Here is a 20,262-nt window from a genome sequence, read left to right as displayed (position 1 = left end):
CGGGCAGCATTTTCACTGGGGCTGCCCTTGTTGCATCCTGGTCTGGCTGTGCAACACAGGAGTATTTAGTGGTTTTCTTTCCCGGGAGTGCTGATTTTCTCAGCTCAGGCAGCAGAGCCCATGGTGTTAGATGTCAAGGCATTGCTTTCACTTCTCTCTGTTGAGCTTTCCAGGGGTTGCTCATTTCACAGATGAATGCAACAACTCAGCCATGTTTTGCAAGCAAACAAACAACCTCTGATGATCACAATCTTGCTTAAACAAAAAAAAAAAAAAAAAAAAAAGGCGTTGGTGTGTAAGATTGCGTCACGTACGTATTGCCTTCAGGGTGTTGAAAGGGCTTCCTTTGGAGCCAGGCACTTCAAAGGAAAACCAGTCCCTACATGTGATGTGCGGTGCTCTGTAGTGGGGCTGGCACTGTGCCTCTGTGTGTATTTGGCTGAAAAGCTGCGTAGTCCTTCTCCAGCGTCTGGCACCTTGCAGAAGCGGGGTGTAGACCAAGTACCACTTTCTTTCATCAGTGGGTTGACCTGTTGGATGAATTGTGGTTTTGCTCAGAGGGCCACTTCTACCACCTGAAGGCTATGAGTTTAGGCAAAGGGTGTGTGTGTCTCAGGTGAAAGGAAAATGTGATGTTGGAGTTGCCGTTTCAGCCAAGCACTTCTTTTCTGTGCTCCCTTCTGTAGAAAGAGAGATTAGAGAGAGCCCTGAAATCAAAAGACCTCTCCTACGTGGTCTTTATTTTGAGGTAATGATTTCTAGCTCGGTTACAGCAGCTTCGAGCAAGTGCTTTCTCAGATGCACCTGGTATTGCCTGTCTTTGCTAACAAAAGTCTCAGATGTGTGTTTGCTGGGGCGGGTGTGTAGGGGTAGATCCGTATCTGTCTCAGGGAAGCGTCCTGTCTCGTTTTGAGGCTTCAAAGGGGCTGGGTGTGTGTGAGTGGGGGACCATGAGCCCCACTTGGTTGCTGCAGCTTATAAGTGGAGGAGATTGGGTGGGCACAGACACTGTGATTGCTGACAGATAAGCAAAGGTGGCCCCTCGTGATTCTCTCAGCAAATACGTGTAAAAAGGATGTTGAAGCTGTTTTATAGCTCATTTCCCTAATATTGTAAGGGCCATGAGAAATCGGTGGTCTTGCACAAGGAAGAAAAGTTGAAGAAACGCAACAGAGAAAATGAACTTGACCTTACTGATATTAATCTATCCACGAGATGCGGAGGATGGCGATCTGAAAGAGAAGAAGGCAGCTTGTGCTGTGGGAGCGGCGTGCAGCACAGCGGGCTGTGTGGCGGCGGAGGTGAGCAGATGCAGGGGCAGGCCCCTCGGTGCCCCCATTTCCTGCCTGTTGGCCGATGAGAGCAAACAGAAAGCTCCAGCAATGGGCCAGGAAACCCGTTCCTGAGGTGCTCTCAAAGTTGCATGGCCAGCCTGCTGCTGGCAGGGTGTGGAATGCCAGGGGGAGCAAGGGCGCTCGGCACAGGAGGATTTTCCAAGGCTGTACTGAGATGCAGCAGCACGAACAGCTGGAACAAGAAATGATGCTTGGCTTTCTGAAAGCAAAATGTCAAATTCTGATATAAGTGGTCCCCACAGAAACACAGATCCAACCCTTTCTGGTCAAAATGCAGCGTCTCTAGAGTGTAACAGGAGGACAAAAAGAAGTTTCAGCATGTCTGTGGAGAAAAATGCATCTTTATTAATGAAATCCAATAAAAAGGTAGTTAGTGGTCAGGATGGAAAGCCGTAACGTGTAGGTGAGCAAGTGGATAGGTGCCAGAAGTGTGAGGAGATAATAACATAGTCATTTTCCACTTAACTCTGAATTGAAGTTATTATGAAAAGCAGCCTAGGTAATGTCTAGCATGCATTGGCTGCAGGGGATGCAAGCACAGAATGGTGCCCTGAGCTGATTTCATGGCTGTTTTGTGGTTGTTTGTTTGTTTGTTTGAACTGTCCTGGTCAGCACTGCATCATTAAACTGCAAATGTTTCTATGCTTAGGAGTCCAATTTTGTCTGACCTTTCACAGTACCTGGTAATTTTAAAGATCAGGAGGGAATGGAACTGTCTGTAAATAACTAGAGAAAATAATTTAATACAGTCAGGTTTATGCTTTTCTGTCCTTTTTGACCATGAAGATTCTCTTCATGAAGTGTATTCCTTCTTGGGTTGTTGGGGTTTTTTCGAAGTCCTTTGGAAATCTGTGCATCAGTTGTTTGGATGGGATTGTTCTGATTGTCAAACATTATAATCACCTCAATGCTATGAGCCACATTTTTAAACAAACGTAGGTGAGGTTCTGCTGTCACTGCTAGGATTCCTCTCTTTTGGCTTAGAGTGTGCATTTGTAACTTGAAAAGTTGGATGCAAACGACTGAGAGAGTAATGCTGTATTCTCTACAACACAGCAAGCAGAGAGCCGAGCTGACTTTTCACTTCCACACTTCTGCTCAGTAACAAAACTAAAATACAATCCCTGTCTAAAAACATGCATACCTATTAATTTTGCTGTGTTAGTTGGAAGTGAGTAATTAGTGAATGAAGCAGCTAGACATTTTTTCCATGTAAAGGATGGCATCATCGGGCACACCAGAATAAGCACAAAACATTTCTGAGGTAATTAGTAGAGGCAGTTGGGCTTTCTGGCAGTGCAGTGAGTTCACAGTTTTACTCTCAGTCACTAAAAATGCTGATGAAAGCTTTTATTATCAATTTCAGCACTGACAGGCAACTGCATGGATGGTGACATTCAAATTGCTTGTGTTCTCATAGAACTTGATTGCTCGTCTGCCCTGAGATTGCAGAAGGTAGCTGTAGAGGTATGATTGTGATTAGAAGCCAGCCTGTGTAGAGCCAGCTATAATCCCTTCACTACCATTGCTCTGATTTGCTGGGGTACATTCACATAGCAGAACTACTTTTGTTTTTAAAGTATAAGTTACTGACACTTCATTTAAAAAAAAAACCAGAAAGTACAGCTAACTCTGAAATAAGACTCTTTTAGCTTAATTACTTAGTCATGCCTTAAATTACAAATTGGTTGTGCATGCATTCTAATCCTGCGTGATATCTGGTATCGGGTTATTCTGCAGCGAGCACAACCATCTGCAGAATTATTGCCATCTCTTATAAGCTGCAGAAATGCTAAGCTCTGGACAGCCTATCGAGAGGATATTTCTAAGCCACAGTCAGCCAAGACTTTTAGGTGAAGCAGAATGTTCAGAGCAATGCTCTGCTTAGCATTACCTAGCTTATAAATCCCTCTGTAACACTGTCTTCACTTACTGTTCCTAAAGAGTACTTAGTAATTCTGTTTAGGATTTGTTTTTTTGTCTTGTAGTTAGTTTGCTTTTCCTTTATATGCTACTGATATTATAGCAGTTATTGCTGGAAATGTGATAGAAAAGGAATATTGCTCCTAAAAGCATACGGTTTGGATCTCTGTGAGCACGGTGGTAAAATACTTGAGCAGATGCTTTCTCTCTCCCGTGGTCTGACATTTTTTAGAGACTTTTACTATTTTGAACATAAACTATAGGGACTGAGATGTGTAACAGTGAGGCACTGGAGGAGAACGAGGCTTGCAGAGGGAAATTTCAGCTTTAGGGGGCTTACAGTGCTCCTTTGGTAATATAGAATTATTTCAGGTCTATGTAGTTTTGCTTATTATTTTTCTGTGATTTTTATTTTTGGTGGTGTTTTTTCACTATATGAGAAGCAGTGTATTTGCTCAATTTTAAATAATGTCTCCTCACTTATAGCTTAGATATGTATGTATGTACATGGTTTGAGACACCAAATTGCTGTGTGACAGTGGATGCAATCATATTCTAGAAATTTCAGGTGGTTGCATGGAAGCTGTTAGCTGGAGACCTTGTGTCACATCTACACTGGAAATGGACCGAAAGGACAAATGTATGGTGAATTTTTCCCCATTGCTTTCTGTTAATTTTTATGCTCTGAACAACATCGGAGAGTGCTTTGCCCCCATCTACAACGTCAAAGTTCTCTTGCTTGATACATGTGGGCTTTCCTCCCAACCTTCGTATCCCTTGCAAACACAGCATTCCTCCTCAGTGCACTTGTTTGGAGTTAGATACATGCATTTGGTCCTTTGCAATGAACTGAACTGTATGTTCCTTCCTACTTTTTTGTTGTTGTTGTTGTCTTGCAATAAATTGCGTTCATGTTGCTCTTGTAAAGAACTTTGAGTAAACAATCATTAATTTTTCTTGATGCATCAGAATACACATATGAGGTACAAAAATAATGTTTTTAAGGTGATAATTTCAGTGATGACCTTTAATGAATGTTGATACGAATTGCAGAAGAATAAGTAGTGGAGTTACTCCAAAAGCAGGGTCACGTATGGCAAATCTAAAGAAAAGAGTAATGAAAAGTTTTATTTTTGCATATCACAATATCATGGCATCAAAACCTCCCAGACTTAATTTGGTTACAGTGAATAAAGATTCTTGTGTGATGAATACTGTGCTAGAGAGAACAGTTTTGTGTGTCTTTTCATTATTGTTGCATATCAGTGCATGTTTCTTGCACGTCCTTGAAGGCGTGTGCGTGTGTGCTTTGGCATTAAGCCTGTGCACTCTGAGTTAAATGGCCTGTCTAACTAACTTCTGTTGGAATCAGTGGTGCGGGAAGAGAACTGGGCTGTTTATTGCACATTTCTTCTTCCATTTTGATGCGATAAATCTGAACATAATCCTCTTAATTGCCCTCACTTTGAATAGCTGTATTCGTAGTATTTTCTCTCTAAAACCAGGGTAACTTCTTGGAACAGCTTTCAGTAAGTAGGTTGAAACAATTAATGCACATCTAATGGCTAATTCTGTGTGATAACACTTAGCTTAATGAAATTAATTCCGTAGCAGTGCTTATGAGACACTCCCAGAGGCACAAGTGAGACTACTGCACTGCACCTCGGCACTGTATTTGTGCCCAGCATCTTCCCTGTATTGCATAAGGGATAACTGCTAAGTCCAGATGAAAATGAAGTATGGATTAGTCACAGCTAATTAAAAAAAAAACAAAAAAAAAACAACAACACAAAGCCTGAAAGGAAACAAAACAAACACAACATTTGTGTTAAGGTAAGGAAGAATGCTGTTTTGTTGTATTATAGCCAATGCATTGCCTGGACAGCCCAGCTCTTTGTTACATATTTTAAGTAGTACAACGTACAGCAGTCAGCTCTGTGGCTGGAAGAAGTCCCAATGGATAGCAGCAGCAGGAGGGTTTTCATAGGGAGTACACAGCAGAAGTAAGCAGAAGTAAGAAGAGCCTTTTCACATGTAGAGGAATATTCATCACCTGCAGGCATTTGGCCATCTTTCACCCCACCTAGCACTTTAACTGCCCTTTCCAATGCTGCGTTCTGAAAAAAAAGGTTCATTAAGCACTGAGTATTACGAAAAATTGAGATAGTTGAAATTCCCCTTGCATTCAAATTCCAACCCGCTTGCACATGGAAAGAAAAAAAAAAAAGCTGTTTCCAGGCAGTTTTTCTTTGCACATCTCGGAGGTTTCCCGATAAGGCTTTTGTGGAGGGAGATGGGGTTTTTACAGTAAATACAATGTGAAAATGTTCACCCATTTTAGAAGCAGCATTAAGGTCCTTTAAAGAAACATCTTTCGTGAGATCTGCAAGCAGTTTTATCAGCACAGCGATAGTGTAATGCATAATTCAACACTTAGAGAATGAGAGTGAAGTTAACGTCCCATCTTATGTGACTGCTTTGGAAATGTGCACTAAAACTCTCAGATATGAACAGCTTTGTTCAGCAAACTGTATCTGTTCTAGTCACTAAGTGCTGCTACTGTGCTTTAAGATGCCATGAAGAAATACAAGGAATCTAAATGCTCTACAGGTAGCTGTGGCATTCCTCCAGGAAAAACAAAACAAGGTAAATGTAGTTGTAAGCAACAAGACAGGATTTCTGTGTGCAGTGTTTCTGGAAAATTATATTTTCCTGAAAAATTGTGAAGAAAAGCACATAGGGTAAACTCAGTGCTGTATATGAGATTGACATAGATCGATGATGATAGTCTTTTCCAGCTATGAATGGCTGTACCTCATTATGCAACCAGGCAACAGGCCAGTAGCTTTCTCCAGGTTGCCAGAGGACCGATGGCATCTAGACAGAAGGACAAACACCAAATTCAGCACTTGCAAACTCCAAGTTGGAGCACGAGCTCTGCACAGGCCTGCTGGGTTGTGGCTGCCAGTAGCTGGCTGGTGGGCATCCACAGCAAGTACCACCTGTGGGTTAGGTTGGAGCTAAGCAGGGACATGAGGATGGGAGAAGGTCTGAAGCATATTTAGGAATGCCAAGCAGGCATTTAGTTCAAGGATTAGAATAAAACCGGGGGGTGGAGTGAAGTGAACATTATTTGAAGCTGGAGTATAAGACAGAATACAAATTAGTATGGTGGGTGACTTCATTAGTTTTTTTCCTCATTTATGCTGACTTCATAGATCTATAATTCAGCTTGCTCTTCATTTAATGCAAACATAGAGCAACCTCTGAAGTCCCACTACTACCACCATATATGCTTCGTTGTATAAAAATCATAGATCCTGCTGTGTTTGTTTTGATGGGCTGATACCCAACTCTAGCACTCACTGATTGACTGTTACTGTAGAATGTTGGTTTTGTTGTTTTTTTTCCTTAGAAAAACAAACAAGAACTATCATCCCAACATGTTAAATGTCCAAATACTATCTCCTCCTGCCCCTCTGAAACCAGTGCGTTCAAGAACCATATGAAATCTCAGGGTCTTTACCCCCTCGCTATCATCATCCCATCCTGTTTTCAGCATACAGAACATGAGCTGTTTGCTTCACCATGAAATGCTTGCAGGGATCGATGGAGATTTCCTGGACAGAGGGAATGCAGAATGCAGCCTGTAGTTTTCAGAGAAGCTGATCCAGAGTATTGCTATTGGTTGCCAGAACTTTGTGCAATATTGTGTGTAATTACTGCTAGCAGGAGGAATCCAAAGCTGAGCCTCTTTGGGAAAAGGATTTCATGTTTTTAATACGTCTGCAATGTAAGCTTAAATACAGCATGGTTACCCGGGCTGCCTACAACAGACAACACTGAAAAGCTTAAAACTGCAAAATATAAATGCTCTTACAGAGAGCCCACAGTGCCATTTTGTTTCACAAAAAGTACAATTTTGGCACCTGTTGCAACCTTCAGCCATAGAAATTAATTTTTTCCTAAATCTTCACTGTTAGATTCTTAAATTTGGTGCTCTTACTAATTTTAGATAGCTTTGCTTGGAAGCTCTCGTGTTCATTTTCAGCATAGAAGCTGTTACAACCAATTAACAATTGGGAAAAAATAAATAAATAAGTAGAGGTAATACAACAGAAATGAGCTGCCAGAATGGATAGCAGGCATGACCAGAATATGCCTACTATTTACCAAAGTAGTTTGAAGGCTAACAGGTACCTCTCTAACACGATAATTTATTACTGGTGATACAGAGATGTATGTCTATGGTACATGTTGGATATGGATATGTTGGGTACTGGAATTAACTTGATAAATTTTAATATTGGTTGCATGCACTGTAGGTATGGGTAAAGTTTTGCTTTCATCTCAGGCTCAAATACTGACTTACAATGGCTTGTGCTCGTACTGTAAATATGCAGGAATTTTTTATGATGAGAACCTGGGGGATCCTTTTTCTTCGCTTGCTTTGCTTTTGCCATAGTTCTCTCTCTTATTAATAAGATAAAAACTTCACAGTGTCTGAGAGCTGCAGAGAACTTTGACATTTTTTACAGCTAAAATATTACTTTTGTTATCCTTGTCTTAAAGATGGCAAAATAAAGCCATGGCATTGGGCCATTAGTAATAAGGATCTTCTTCCCTTCTGTTGTTTTTTTTTTCCCATACAGGAATGCATTGCTTTCCAACAGTCTTCAATTCAGTCAGTCTGTCTGTCTGTCTCTCTATTCTCTTTGTATTTGCAATTTCCTACCCGTGTGCGATGAGATACATCTCAAAATACAGCAGTTTTTTCCTTATGCTTTAATACAACCTGAGGTAAGGTACTCAAGATGAAGTACCTTGGGATGGATTATAACAAAATGTAGTGATGGGAGGATGAGCAACCACAATTATGTCACCTGGTGGTGGACTGCAGACTGCACCTGCTAAGTATTACCAGGGACATAAAGCCATACCCCATGCCCTGATAATTTATAGTCTCTTCTCTTTAGCAATGTTTTACTTTGCCATATTTTATGTACGTAGTTTGTCCACGCTGTTAAGATGTGAATGCACACAAATTAGAGAAGACATGCCGGAAGGGGAAGAAGTGATTCGTCTTTTCCAAAGGGGATCTTGCAAGGGGTTCTGGAGTTAGCATTTGTCCTAAGAGCTTTTGCTGAAGGGTTCCCTCGAGGACACAGGCGTTGTCTGTGGGAATGTTTCCATGCTGTGATTGCTCTTCCATTGGCTCTCTTCATGAGACCCTTGAAGGGCTTAGTGTTCGAGGTCACTGGAAAGAGGCCAAGCTTTGGCCAGCAATGCTGGAAAAAAAAAAAAAAAACAAACCAAAACGCAGGGAATTAATATTAAACCAATGCCCTTAACCAACCTTGCTTTGTACTCTGTCCGTAAGTGCCATTACATGTGTGCTACCTCCTAGCAGTCAGAATGCCACACAAACAAACATCCCCTCACTAAGCGGGTCGGCAGCAGAGGACTGGCTGCGATGGGAAGAGCTGCGCTCAGCCTCTCCCACCCCAGCGCTTGTAGCTGCGCTGTGCAGAGCCCCAGCCGTTAGGGCCGGCACAGCCTCCTTCCTGCCCATAACCTGATGCCACCACTGCTGCTGTGAGGTGATTTAACCACTTCTCTGCCCGACAGCAAGCTTCTCTGGTAATTTTCTCAGCAGCAGAGATGCCTTTTTGGAAGCACAGGTTTGTAAAGAGACTGCAACGAAACATCTTGGAACTTTCCAAGTCTTGAGAGTGTCTAACCTGAACTGCCCCAATGGATGTCCTAAAGTAAATCTTGAAAGCTTTCTGCAGGCTTGGATGACAGCCACTCAAGTTTTGTAAAGCGTTGCTATAAGCTTAACTAAAAACAGCGGATAGCGTTCATTATACAGGTTTACTGTCCTTTCTGTTGCTTGCTTGCTCTTTTGGCATGGGATAGGTCTTGTGCTGTCAGTGAGTTAGATGAAAACTGATCCTGGAGAAAGGAAAGGAAAGCAAAGCTGGTTTTCATTCCAATAGGATTAGCAATGATGAGTGTATGATCACGGCTTTGCCCGACTGTACCTCCAGGGGGGTTCCTGTAATTGTTGCAGCTTTGGACTGTGTTGGCTGCGGTGCAAGGAATCACTCGTGGCCTGACTGGTGTCTGCAAATAGCTGCAGTCCTCCTTCCGGCACCTCAAGCCTTCAGACTGCTGTGCTGTGATGGAAAAGCTCCCTCCTTTTCTTGTCTGCTTGCAGCTGATCAAATGTGTTGGATTTGAGTTCATTCTGAGGCAGAGCGGTCCTGTTACGTCTCTTGTGTTTGTGCATCTCTGCATTTGGTTTGGTATGAGCCATGAAATCCAAGCAGTCCCTTCCTGCATTAGCCCCGAGATGAGAAGAGCAATGCACCGATGAGTGGGAAGGGCTTTATAAATCTTCCATTTAGGAATCGCTCTTCATGTTATCAGTATATTTGATTACTGGAGCCATGGGCCATGAGTTACTTGCAAGCTGTTTAGCAACCTTGTGCTTTGTTTGCTCTTTGTAAAGTCTAACTTTAAAGTGCCAGGGGTATGTCTGCTGCACCCAACAGACAAATGCCTTTGGTCATGATTAAAAGCATCTTGTGCTTGATTTGGTGTCTCTGCCTTCAGCCTTGCTGTGTGTAGACTGTGGGATCCCCAGTGAGCCAAGATATGTAGACTGAGTTCTTCTGAGAAGTGTGCCATAGCATGCGTTTGGTTTTAGAAGCTGAACTCTTTTAAAAGAGTAGCAACAAGGCTGCCCAATAGAAGTCAGGTTGGAGTGAGTTATGCTGTAGGATGCTCAGGCAGAAATCTCTAAGGGAAGCAGTAAGAAAGCTAGAAATAACCATTTGAGTGGTAAGCCTTGCCTCTCTGGATACTTAACAATACAAAAGTTAAAGTAGGGAACATCTTTTACATTAACTAGACTGAACTTCTGCTATCCCTGTTGAATATGAGTCTAGTAAAAGAGCATGGGTCTAATCTAAAACCCCTGCAAAAGCTGAAAGAGCTTCATAGTTTACATCTGTTAGCTGAGCTTGCTGAATATCCGGGTTCTGCCATCGCAGTGTGCTTGGTTTGCTGTCTCTAGGAGGCATCACAGGTTTTGCTTCAGGAAAGCCCTTTGCACCAAGTTCTCGCAAAAGCGAGAAGTGAAAGCAGTGCTTTTCTGAGAATGACTGACTGTTTGGGTATGTGAGGAGTCCCCCTCCAGAGATGAGAAAGGCATTCCCCTCTGTTCTGTTTCCGACAACGCTCTGGAAGGATTCTGAGGGCATAAAGATTGCTCTGTTCAAGGTGGGCAAAAAGTTTAACTTCTTCACTTTCAGTCTGAAACGGGAGATCATTTGGTTTTTTGCACACGTTTGGTCTTCTTTCAGCAAATCAGCCGGAAAGTGTTTGGCGTTTGGTCAAATTATCCTCATTTCCATTTTCTAAATCTATTTCTTCTCAAATTAATCAAGAGGAAAATTGCAGTGCTTGAAGTTGGTGATAGTGCCTCCCTGGAAGGGATCCTAACAGAAATATGATGGGTTTGCCACATTCCTAAAGCATCTTATCCTGACCTTATGTTTCCAAAATGCATAAGGATGCATATAATGCATTATGTACTTTTGGCATAAAGAAGTGGGAATCAATGACCTGATTTTTTTATTTTTTTTTTCCCAAATGTAATTATTCTTGCTGCTTAGCATCCAGTCTTACAACACCAATCCTAATAATATTCATGTTTTGCTCCTTGGTTTTAAGGCCAAGGAAAACAGCAAACTGTAATGTTGAACATGGCCAAAGCACAGCTTGTGTCTGTGCTGTGTTTCATAAACAGGTGATGATGTGCTGATGGAAAAAGTCTTCTCCAGCACTGTGCCCATGTTTAGACATCTTGCTTGAATATCCTCCTACATTTTAATGGACTGCTGAAATTTGGACTGGTAAAACACTGGAAAGCTGTGGTGCACGGGGCACTGTGAGGCTGGTTTTGTGTTGAACCAGCACTGGACTAAATATTATCCTCTGAATCTCCAGAAGAATTCGTGGAAGCTACTTTCAGTTGGTTGGGTTAATACATGATGCATGATGTTAGGCAAATATCTGAATCTCTGTGTCTCCATTTACCCCATGTACACGAGGTTTGATAATCCTCAGAGTAACACAGTGTTTATTGTTTATCAGCCTGGAGAAGAGAAGGCTGCGGGGTGACCTCATTGCAGCCTATCAATACCTGAAGGGAACCTACACCCAGGAGGGGAGTAAACTCTTCAAAAGGGCTTATAACAGCAGGACTAGGGGAAATGGTTTTAAGTTGAAGGAGGGAAGATTTAGGTTGGATGTCAGGGGGAAGTTCTTTACTAGGAGAGTGGTTAGGCCCTGGAACGGGCTGCCCAGGGAGGTTGTGGATGCCCCGTCCTTGGACGTGTTTAAGGCCAGGTTGGACGGGGTCCTGGGCAACCTGATCTGAATGTGTATGTTTGGTGGCCCTGCTAGGCAGGGGGGTTGGAACTACATGATCCTTGGGGTCCCTTCCAACCCGGGTGATTCTGTGATTCTGTGATTATAAATCATAGAAAATGGGAGAAGAAGAAGGAAGGCAATCCAAGATCTTAGTCTTACTTTACTTCCAGAGATTTGTTTGTAAGCATAATTTTTGAAAAACGGAATGCAAATCCTTACTTAAAACAAAACTGATGCCTGGAAATGTGTTTTTCCTTCGGCTGTCTCTAGCTGGCATCACAAGTGAGCTTCTTGGTGGGAGCAATGATTTGATCTTCTACTTCACAAAATACAATTGGATTACCGAGTTTCCAGGCATGGATTTGCAGCCGTGCTTTATACAGATAGCATCCTTGAGCGGTGCTGCAGACTGTCACCATTAGCTCTGTTTCTGTAGAGGAGACTCCCTTGCACTGCCCGAATGGCATCTGCAAATGTGATGAAATCTCCATTGTGACTGGCTGGACTGGAGAAAAAGCCCATTGCACAGAGCAGCCCCGCTCTCAGCGCAGGAGTAACTGAGTGCCTTGAAGTAGTGCATTAAGTGGTTCAACTGCTATCCATCACATGCAGTTAATAGGAACTGCCATACTTTGTTCACCTTAGGATGGAGACGAATCATACCAATTCTTTTCAATTTATCTCCGTAGAAGGGTTTCACAGGCTCTTGATCATTCTCATCTTCCTCTTTTGAACTCCCTCCAATTGTCTGTACAAAGCATGCCTCAGATTCATTTCTAAGTGATTTTTTTAATAGCTGTGAAATGCACCTTTCCTTTGGCAGTGGTCTTGGAGCTGCGTATTAGATCCATATTTACTTTGGCTTCTTGACCTGAATTGTTTTTATTTTTCAGCTGCATCTTCGAGCTTGCTGCACGTTTTTTCTGATACAGGAGCAATTTAATTAGCTCTAGCTGCTGAAAACCATCAGCATTGCTGTGCTCTGCTTGATGTGGTTGGGGTACGAATATGTCACGAATGTGGACTATGAAATTAACACCAGCATCTTCTGAGGAGCAGTTTTATTGAGCTCTCACTTAAGGCATTTGCAGATTTTCTTCCTCAGCAAAGTTTTAAATGTTTTTTTTTTTTCTTTTTAACTCTCAAAGGGATCCTCCCAACAAGAGGCAGCTCAGTAGGAACAGGACCTGGGCAGCCTGCTCCAAGTGACCCCAGTGGGTTGGACGTCCATTGCTGCCTTCCAGGCTCATTTGTTCTATGATCCTCGTTCAGATTTCCATCTCCTTTGCAAACAGGCAGACTTGCCTCTGTACTGGCTTCGCTTCATAAAGTGCTGTGCTGCACTGCCACATGTATGTTGTCAAGCACATGTTGATGCAAATGGCCTTATTTGTTGATGTATGTGGTCTTTCTGTGCAGATGCTGTAGCAGTTCTTGGACTGACAGATCCCCGACTCTGCTACTTACTTGATGGATTCCTCTTCATTTACGCAGTCATCATCACGGCCCTTTTTGTGAAAGCTAAGGTCAGTCTATCTAAACACTGATGCATTTGGCTTTTGTGGTGCTAGCATGGTGGGCCGAGCTGGAAAATGGGGGTGGAAGCAGGAAGCACGTCTCTTAGAGCTTAATATTTTCTCTCTCTTCTCTTTTTTTTTTTTTTTCCTCTCCTTTTCTGGTACCAACCTGAGTATCTTGGGCAAATGCTGTCTGAGGGTTCAGGAGTGAAGGGAAAGTGTATGAACTACATGAGAGTACTTTGATGCCACAGTTATGCATGCAGTCAGAGATTCTGGATAGAATAGCTGGGAAATGGTTGGTGATGTGGTTTCTTCTGCAGCTTTGTCGTTGGAAAGAGAAGAGAGGGTGTGCAGAAAATTCAGGACAATGCCAAGTTCATGAAGAAAGTAGCAAAATGTCTCAGAAGGCAGACATGCCCTTGCCTATAGCCCTCAGCATGCTCACTGTGCTTCTGGTCTGTTCCGCTGTTTGCTGGTGAGGTGCATGGTGCTGAGCTTGCTGAGTAGCAAGGAAGCTGCTGCAGGGAGGAAGGAAGCAGGAAAGCCATATGTAATGCCAGGCTTTCAGCCAAAAGCAGCAGAGCTGAAACACTGTTGTCATGAAGCTCCATTGGGCCAGTGGAGCATCTTCTGGGCAGCTCTTTGTCTTGACCCAAACCTAGAACTTATATATTTCCTAAGGAGTAGCATCTCTCACTGTGCTTCCTGCTCGGTGGAGTTTTTTTGTGGTGGCTTTTGCAAAAGGTACAGCCTTGTTATGGCCTTTTGTTTATGGACAGTGTGGCTGATGCTGGGCTCTGTTAATAGAAGATGCTTGGTAAATTGCTGGCCCTGTCAAAGGGAAAGCATGGAGTGGGTAAATAGTAATTACTATAATTATTATTTTTTTTTTAAAGGAAAATCAGATTTATCCTAGGTCTAAATGCAAACTCAACTAGAAGGTTGTTTTTTTAAGAAAGATTTAATGTATGATAATGATTCAGTAAGATTAAGGCAATACAGAGTGCAGCATAACACTCTCCAAAAAGAGTAGAGCACGAAGGAGCTGCTCTCACTGACCTAATGCTGCCCTTTCTGCCTGCAACAATTAACTGCTTATCAGTCCTGTGTGGAGCAGGATTTGTATTGCTGCAGCTCCATCAGTGCCACAGACTGCCTGTGTTTGGGCTGCCCAGCTTCTGACAAGAGGAGAGAAGGAACGAAAGGACAGAAGCCTCTGTTCCCCTGCTCACGGTATGGCTTCTCTTCCAGCTTAGCCAGTCTTCTGAACCACAGCTGCTGCTGGGCCAGGATGATGTGTATAATGTAAGTATCTGCTGTGTTATGTGTGCTTCTTCTAAGTCGTTCTGCCTCTCTGGGCACTCAGTGAGTTGCCTATGGATCAACAAAATGTGGGATGAAGCAGCTGATGAAAGCACTGCACCCAGGTGTGCAGCATAGCAGTTAGAAGGAGAGTTATATGGAGGAAAACCAAAGCTGAGCGGGGCTGTTGCGTGAGGCCGTACTGGAGGCCCACCCAACCCTGTGGCCTGGCCACAGTCAGCATCAGAGGCTCTCCCTGTCATGAGAGGATGGACACAAGCACCTGCCCAGCCTTCTAGATGAACTGCTTGTTCATGGCAGCATTGAATTCTGGCTATACATCTGATTGCCTTGATTTCTGTTTTTATTTTTATTTTTCTCTCACACTCTTGACCATAGCCACATCCTGTGACAAGTTCCACCATTTAACTGTGTAATTTATGAAAACTAATGTTCTGTTTTCAGTTTAAATTACCACCTGTCGCCTTTCCAATAGCACTGGATAACTGTGTATAACTGTGCTCTTCTCATCTGAAATCTCTCCTTTGCCCTCTTCCAAGGTAACCTTTTCCAGACGGGAGATGTGTGACTTCTGCATCCACTTGATGCAGATGTAGATGAGCTGCTCTGCAAAATCAATCAAACAAAAACAACAACAACAAACAAGTTCTTGTACATACAACCACCAGTGGGAGAGAGGACATGGAATTCAGTCTCCCTTTCTCTCCTGATCTTTTTCAGCCCAGTTCTGCTTGGAAAGTTTCTTGATGTAAACAGTTTGCAGCTTTCTGCTGCACGGACCACTCTTTCTGGCTTCCATAGCTTTGTTGTAGACAATTTTGTTGAAAGAAAAGTAAAAATTAAGAGGTAAAAACTTTTTGCAATACTCAAGGAGCTGGACTCCAAGCTGGGTAATTTATTTTCTCGTGCTAAGCCACGCTCTATTTCTTTTCTCATGATTGTGACATTCACCACTGCTTCTTCCTTTCTCGTTTCAGAAACTGTCCCGTGGGCACAGAGATGAATACGATGTGCTGGGCACCAGGCGAGGCGCAGACCTTGAGAAGGGTGGGAGACACGAGGTAGCTTCCTCCCACATCCCCTCTCTACTTTCTGAATCCAGTGCCTTCCTCCTCACATCAGACCACAGTTCAGACACACGTGCGCCCAGCACCAGTTTGCGAGTCACGGGGTCCTCCTTGGGAGGGAATGGCACAACCCATGTGACAGCTGTGGTACTGGCAGCCTCATGGGGACAAAAGTAAACCTCCCCCTCTCCTTTGATGTGTGCCCCCATGGCTTTGCTGAGACTTCACAGCCACACCGCTGGAAGTGACACTCGGCCCGGGCGGATGCGGGGCAGGCGAGGTGGAAATGAGTGTTTTGTTTGCACTCTGCATGTGATGCTGCCAGGCGAGCACCGACAGTGTCAAGCAGCAGCCAGAGCAACTGCTTCTGCTGCAGAGCCCAGCAGCTTCAGAAGAAGAGGGAGGGGAAACCTTCTGTGGGGCGTGCCTGCAGGTGGCAGCTGGGGGGGGTTGAGCAGAGGACGAGAGAACAGAGTTAAGAATTTTTTCCAGTTATTAAAATCATATGACTAGTCTAGCAAACAAGTTGTTTTAACAGAGCCTTTCGGGCGGAGGTGAGGTGGGCCCAACTGGCTGTGTCCATGGAGCTGTAGCTGGGCCTTAGAGCAAACCACAGGCTCGTATGGGTGGTGGACAGCAGCAGTGCAACACTTGGGCAACTTTTTCCTTTTTCTTACAGCAGAGAAGAAAGAACCCCCACGACACCGTTTACTCTGTGAGTAGAGAACTAAGGGTTGGGGATGGCTGCTTAGGGACCTCTTGATGGACTGAACTCTGGTGAAATGTGATGTGGCCAGCGCTCTGAAGGACAGAGCCACGAACACTTGTGTTCACATCTCACCCTGGCTCTATCCAGGTGCTCAGTGCTTGCTGAGAAGTGAGCTTTGGTTCCCATGGCTGATTCACAGTCTCTGATCAGTGCTGGTTGTGAGCCTGTGGAATGGAGGGAGGGAGAGCCGCTCTCTCTTACCTCTCACCCTACTGTGTTAAAGACTGTCCTGTCCCTGGACTACAGCAGCGTGTTGGGTTTTGTCTCCTGAGCAAACTCTGCTTGAAGGTTTTGTTCAGAGAGTTTTGGTGCAGTGCAGTACGTGGCGCCAGTGTAGCTAAATGATTTGGTCATCATTCTTCATTTCAATTGTTGGAGACAGTGTGGTGCTGCTGAGCAGAGCTGATGGTGCCTCACTTATGCTTCCTGCACATCAGCCAAGCCCACCACTGTCCCTCCTCCGGATGGGGTCATAGTTCTGCACTGAGGCTGGGTCATTCGCGGCAGTCCCAGGCGTGTAGGAGTGGAGCGTGGGCACATGGGGACTGGGTTAGCTTTTCTCTGACACTGACACCTTCCCCCTCTTTCTTGCAGTCCCTGCAGAAGGACAAGATGGGCGAGGCATACAGTGAGATTGGGAAGAAGGGAGAGGTGAGTCCCTCCTAAAGGGAGCGGGGGTAGGTGTTGCTCACTGCTGCTCCCTTGCAGAGCAGCAACCCTGTGTGAGAGAGCCTGCAGCTGAGGGCAGTTATCTATTTCCTGTAGTACCCGGTGAGATAGGTACAGCGGAAAGAGATGAAGCTACAGTTACAGCAGCCATAAAGCCTGTTGGGGATTGGACAACGAGGTTTGTGCCACTGGCATTAGAAACATGGCCCATACACAGCTGTTGTATTCCTGAGGAGACTGAGTAATGTCAAGGGGGAAACACTGCAACTTTCCACACAAAAAGTCTGGCAGTGACCTCAGTCATCCTCCGAGATGAATGAGGAATACCTGAAGGAAATGCCTGATTTCAAGGGCTGCAAAGCTCAGGTCGCAGCACTGTTGAGCACTTACTTACTTTCCTCCAGGGCAGCCCTGAGGTGGAATTTCACAGTGTCTCTCCGTGGGCCTCCGCGTCTGCTCTGCCCTATAGCCACAAGTCAGCACCTGCAGGCACTGCACGCTTGTCTGCAGACAGGGAATTGGGGGAACATTTCCCTCCCTGCACATTTTCTCTATTATTTATAAGGGAACAGCTCTGTTGTGTCCAAGGATAGTGACAAGGGGACAGCTTCAGTTCAGTGAGCTCGCTGCTGGGGGAGGGATGCCTGTCTTGTAAAGAGGCCATCTCGGTATGCTGTTTATGGCAAAATGAAAAATTGCTGTGACCTACACAGGTTCTATTTTGAGTCTAAGTGTCTTACACGTAACCTTTGATTTCCCTCTGAGAAGAGAAAAAAGGGGATTTCAAGAGAAAGCTTAGCATTGAAAAATGATGAAACAACACCAATATTTAACATCTCCTGTTTTTGGTTTTTTTTTTTTTTAATTGTTCTAAAACATTTTTTTTTATCGTTTATATTCAGGCTCAGTTTGTGAGCTGTGAATTTATGCAGTTTCACCCTGGTTTTACGTACGAATGTTTCTATTACCAGCAGAGTGAGGAGGGAAACAAAGCCTTCCCTCGTTCTACACACATGACCCTTCAACAGCCTGCTGCAACGTTAACTGGGGTGGGCACTGCTCTCTGCCATCTGTATCACGCAGGAAATGCTCCTGGGGCCATGGCTGCAGGCTGCTTATGGCCAGCCATGGGCCTAGCACACAGCCTCCATTCCAGGTCTGCAAGCTCGGCCATCCTGGGTTCCCACCTTGAAGCTGCAAAGCATGAGTTAGAGATAGGAACTTACGGCCCCCGCCTCAGGAGTGGGCAGAGTCACTCAGGCGCCAGCTGATGTGTAGCAGCAACTCAAATCACCTGGACTTATTTATTCGGGTGTGCTCTCAGCCCACAAAGTAGCAGGAATGCTGCCACACCTCCTGGCCTGCAGTGAATCAGGAAATAGCAGCATCACAGCAGTATGACAGGAAAATCACATCAAAATAACTTCCTTTGCTAATTCTCTCCTTCCATGGCCCTTGCAGCAGGCTGGGGTGGCACAGCCCAGGTGGCACTCACCAGTAGGCTCTCCCTCAATGTATCCGCAGTTCAGGATGGGAGCACTCAGCCTTCTCTTTCTTTTGGTGAAATGGGAAAAGCACTGATCTCTGCTCGTTTTGCTTCCCCAAAGCAGCAGCGGCGGCGAGGAAAAGGGAACGAGGCTGTTTACCAGGTAGGCAACACATCCACAGCTGCCCCCTTCATCTATCTGTGCAGTTGAACTGCAGCCTCCATTGCATCTGCCTTCCTGTCCAAGTTATTATGGAGAAGTCCTGAGAATACTGTTCAGGGTTTCACGTCTTAGTCAGCAGAGCTCACAGTTTGCTGGCTCTTAACAGTCAATAATGCAGTTAAAATATACTCTAAAGATTGGCAAAATCGGTCAGAATGAGTTGCTGCAGCCGTGCGCTGCTTAGTTCCTCAGGCTGCATCCTGCCTCCAGGTGAGTGACACCACAGAGAGACCAAGGAAATGCTCATGAGTTAAAAAATAACCTCTGTAAGAAGCAAAAACCACAACGATGCTCTGCCACCCCCAGCATCTTCTTCCTGAGCTGACAGCCACCTCTGGAGAACCAAGCCCTCTCCTCACCTGTTTCTCTCTTTCTCAGGGGCTCAGCGCAGCGACCAAGGACACGTACGATGCTCTCCAAATGCAGCCCCTGCCCCCCCGCTAAACGGGAGTCACAGTGGGGATGGGCAGCGGTGAGGGATGCCCACACGCTTGGGGGGAGGGAGAGGGGGTGAAGGGGAAAGCTTTTTTCATCCCAAACAAAACAAGCACTGTGTACTTCCTCAGTGCAACAATCTACTTGGGTTGGTGCACCGAGGTTCCTTCTCTCCTCCTGTGGAACAATGTAACCGCAAGCTTTAGCTTCTGAAGTGTACATACCTGTAAAGTTATTTCCCACCAGTAGTTATTAGGTTGTTTTTGCAAGATTCGTGAGCAGTCCCCACCTCCTGACACAGCTGTTTCTGTAGCTCCTCCTCACCTTTTGGGGGCACCGGGACACACAGCTGCTGGCTCGTAGCATTTAAGGACTCTCGTTAGCGATAGGGCTGTCATTTCCTGCAGTGTTTATCTTCACGCCATTTGACAATCAGCCTCCTGCTTTAAATTTACCTTTTAAAAACTGCTGCAGCAGAGGACAACTTTTATTTCTCTAACTGTGAAAAGTGATGTGGTGTCAGTGCAGTGAAGGGTGCCAGCTCTTTGACATCAAACAAGACCTGAACTCCAACAAAAGACAAAGTGCCATGCGGACAGCACAAGGTGCTAAGAGCCAGGCAACGGCCAAGAGATGCCTGGGAAGGCAGAAGCCAGCAGGGCTGCAGTGACAATGAGAATGGACTCCGAGTATGAGAGAAATGCTGGGAAGGCCGGGAACCTCACCCCTCCCATGTGGCAGAGGGCTGCACCTGCTGAGCTTCTGCCCCGTCACATTGTTCACAACACCTACAACCACCACCGCTGCAGCCACCTCCCTTTGTAAGAGCTCATGGAACGATGGCTGTGTCAGGAAAAAATAAAACTATCACTTCTGGGCAACGGATTCTTCGTATAAAAGCCAATACATAAATGCAGTTCCAAACCAGCTGAATTCATCTGGTTCCTCTTAAAAGATGCAGGTATTATTCCAAAATGGTAGTTAAGTCCATAACATAATGCATTTTTGATGAATTAATAAAGTGAGTGTCAAAGACCCACGTGTGCACGG

General features: G+C 44.7%; 1 protein-coding gene across 1 annotated transcript in view; it reads left to right on the top strand.

Moving 5' to 3' along the window:
- CD247 (CD247 molecule) overlaps window positions 1-20,262 on the top strand; it is a 47,215-nt gene extending 26,953 nt beyond the window's left edge. Inside the window, 7 exon segments of the mRNA XM_042868562.1 lie at window positions 13,140-13,246; window positions 14,492-14,545; window positions 15,541-15,624; window positions 16,310-16,345; window positions 16,994-17,050; window positions 18,676-18,717; window positions 19,156-20,262. Coding sequence (XP_042724496.1) covers window positions 13,140-13,246; window positions 14,492-14,545; window positions 15,541-15,624; window positions 16,310-16,345; window positions 16,994-17,050; window positions 18,676-18,717; window positions 19,156-19,221 — 446 coding nt within the window. The 3' untranslated portion in view covers window positions 19,222-20,262.

Source organism: Lagopus leucura, unplaced genomic scaffold (genome assembly GCF_019238085.1).
Source record: "Lagopus leucura isolate 7727_CA_CO unplaced genomic scaffold, USGS_WTPT01 Super-Scaffold_100001, whole genome shotgun sequence".
NCBI lineage: Eukaryota > Metazoa > Chordata > Aves > Galliformes > Phasianidae > Lagopus > Lagopus leucura.
The sequence above is the reverse complement of the archived record's forward strand: the minus strand, read 5'-3'. Positions and strand labels throughout refer to the sequence as shown.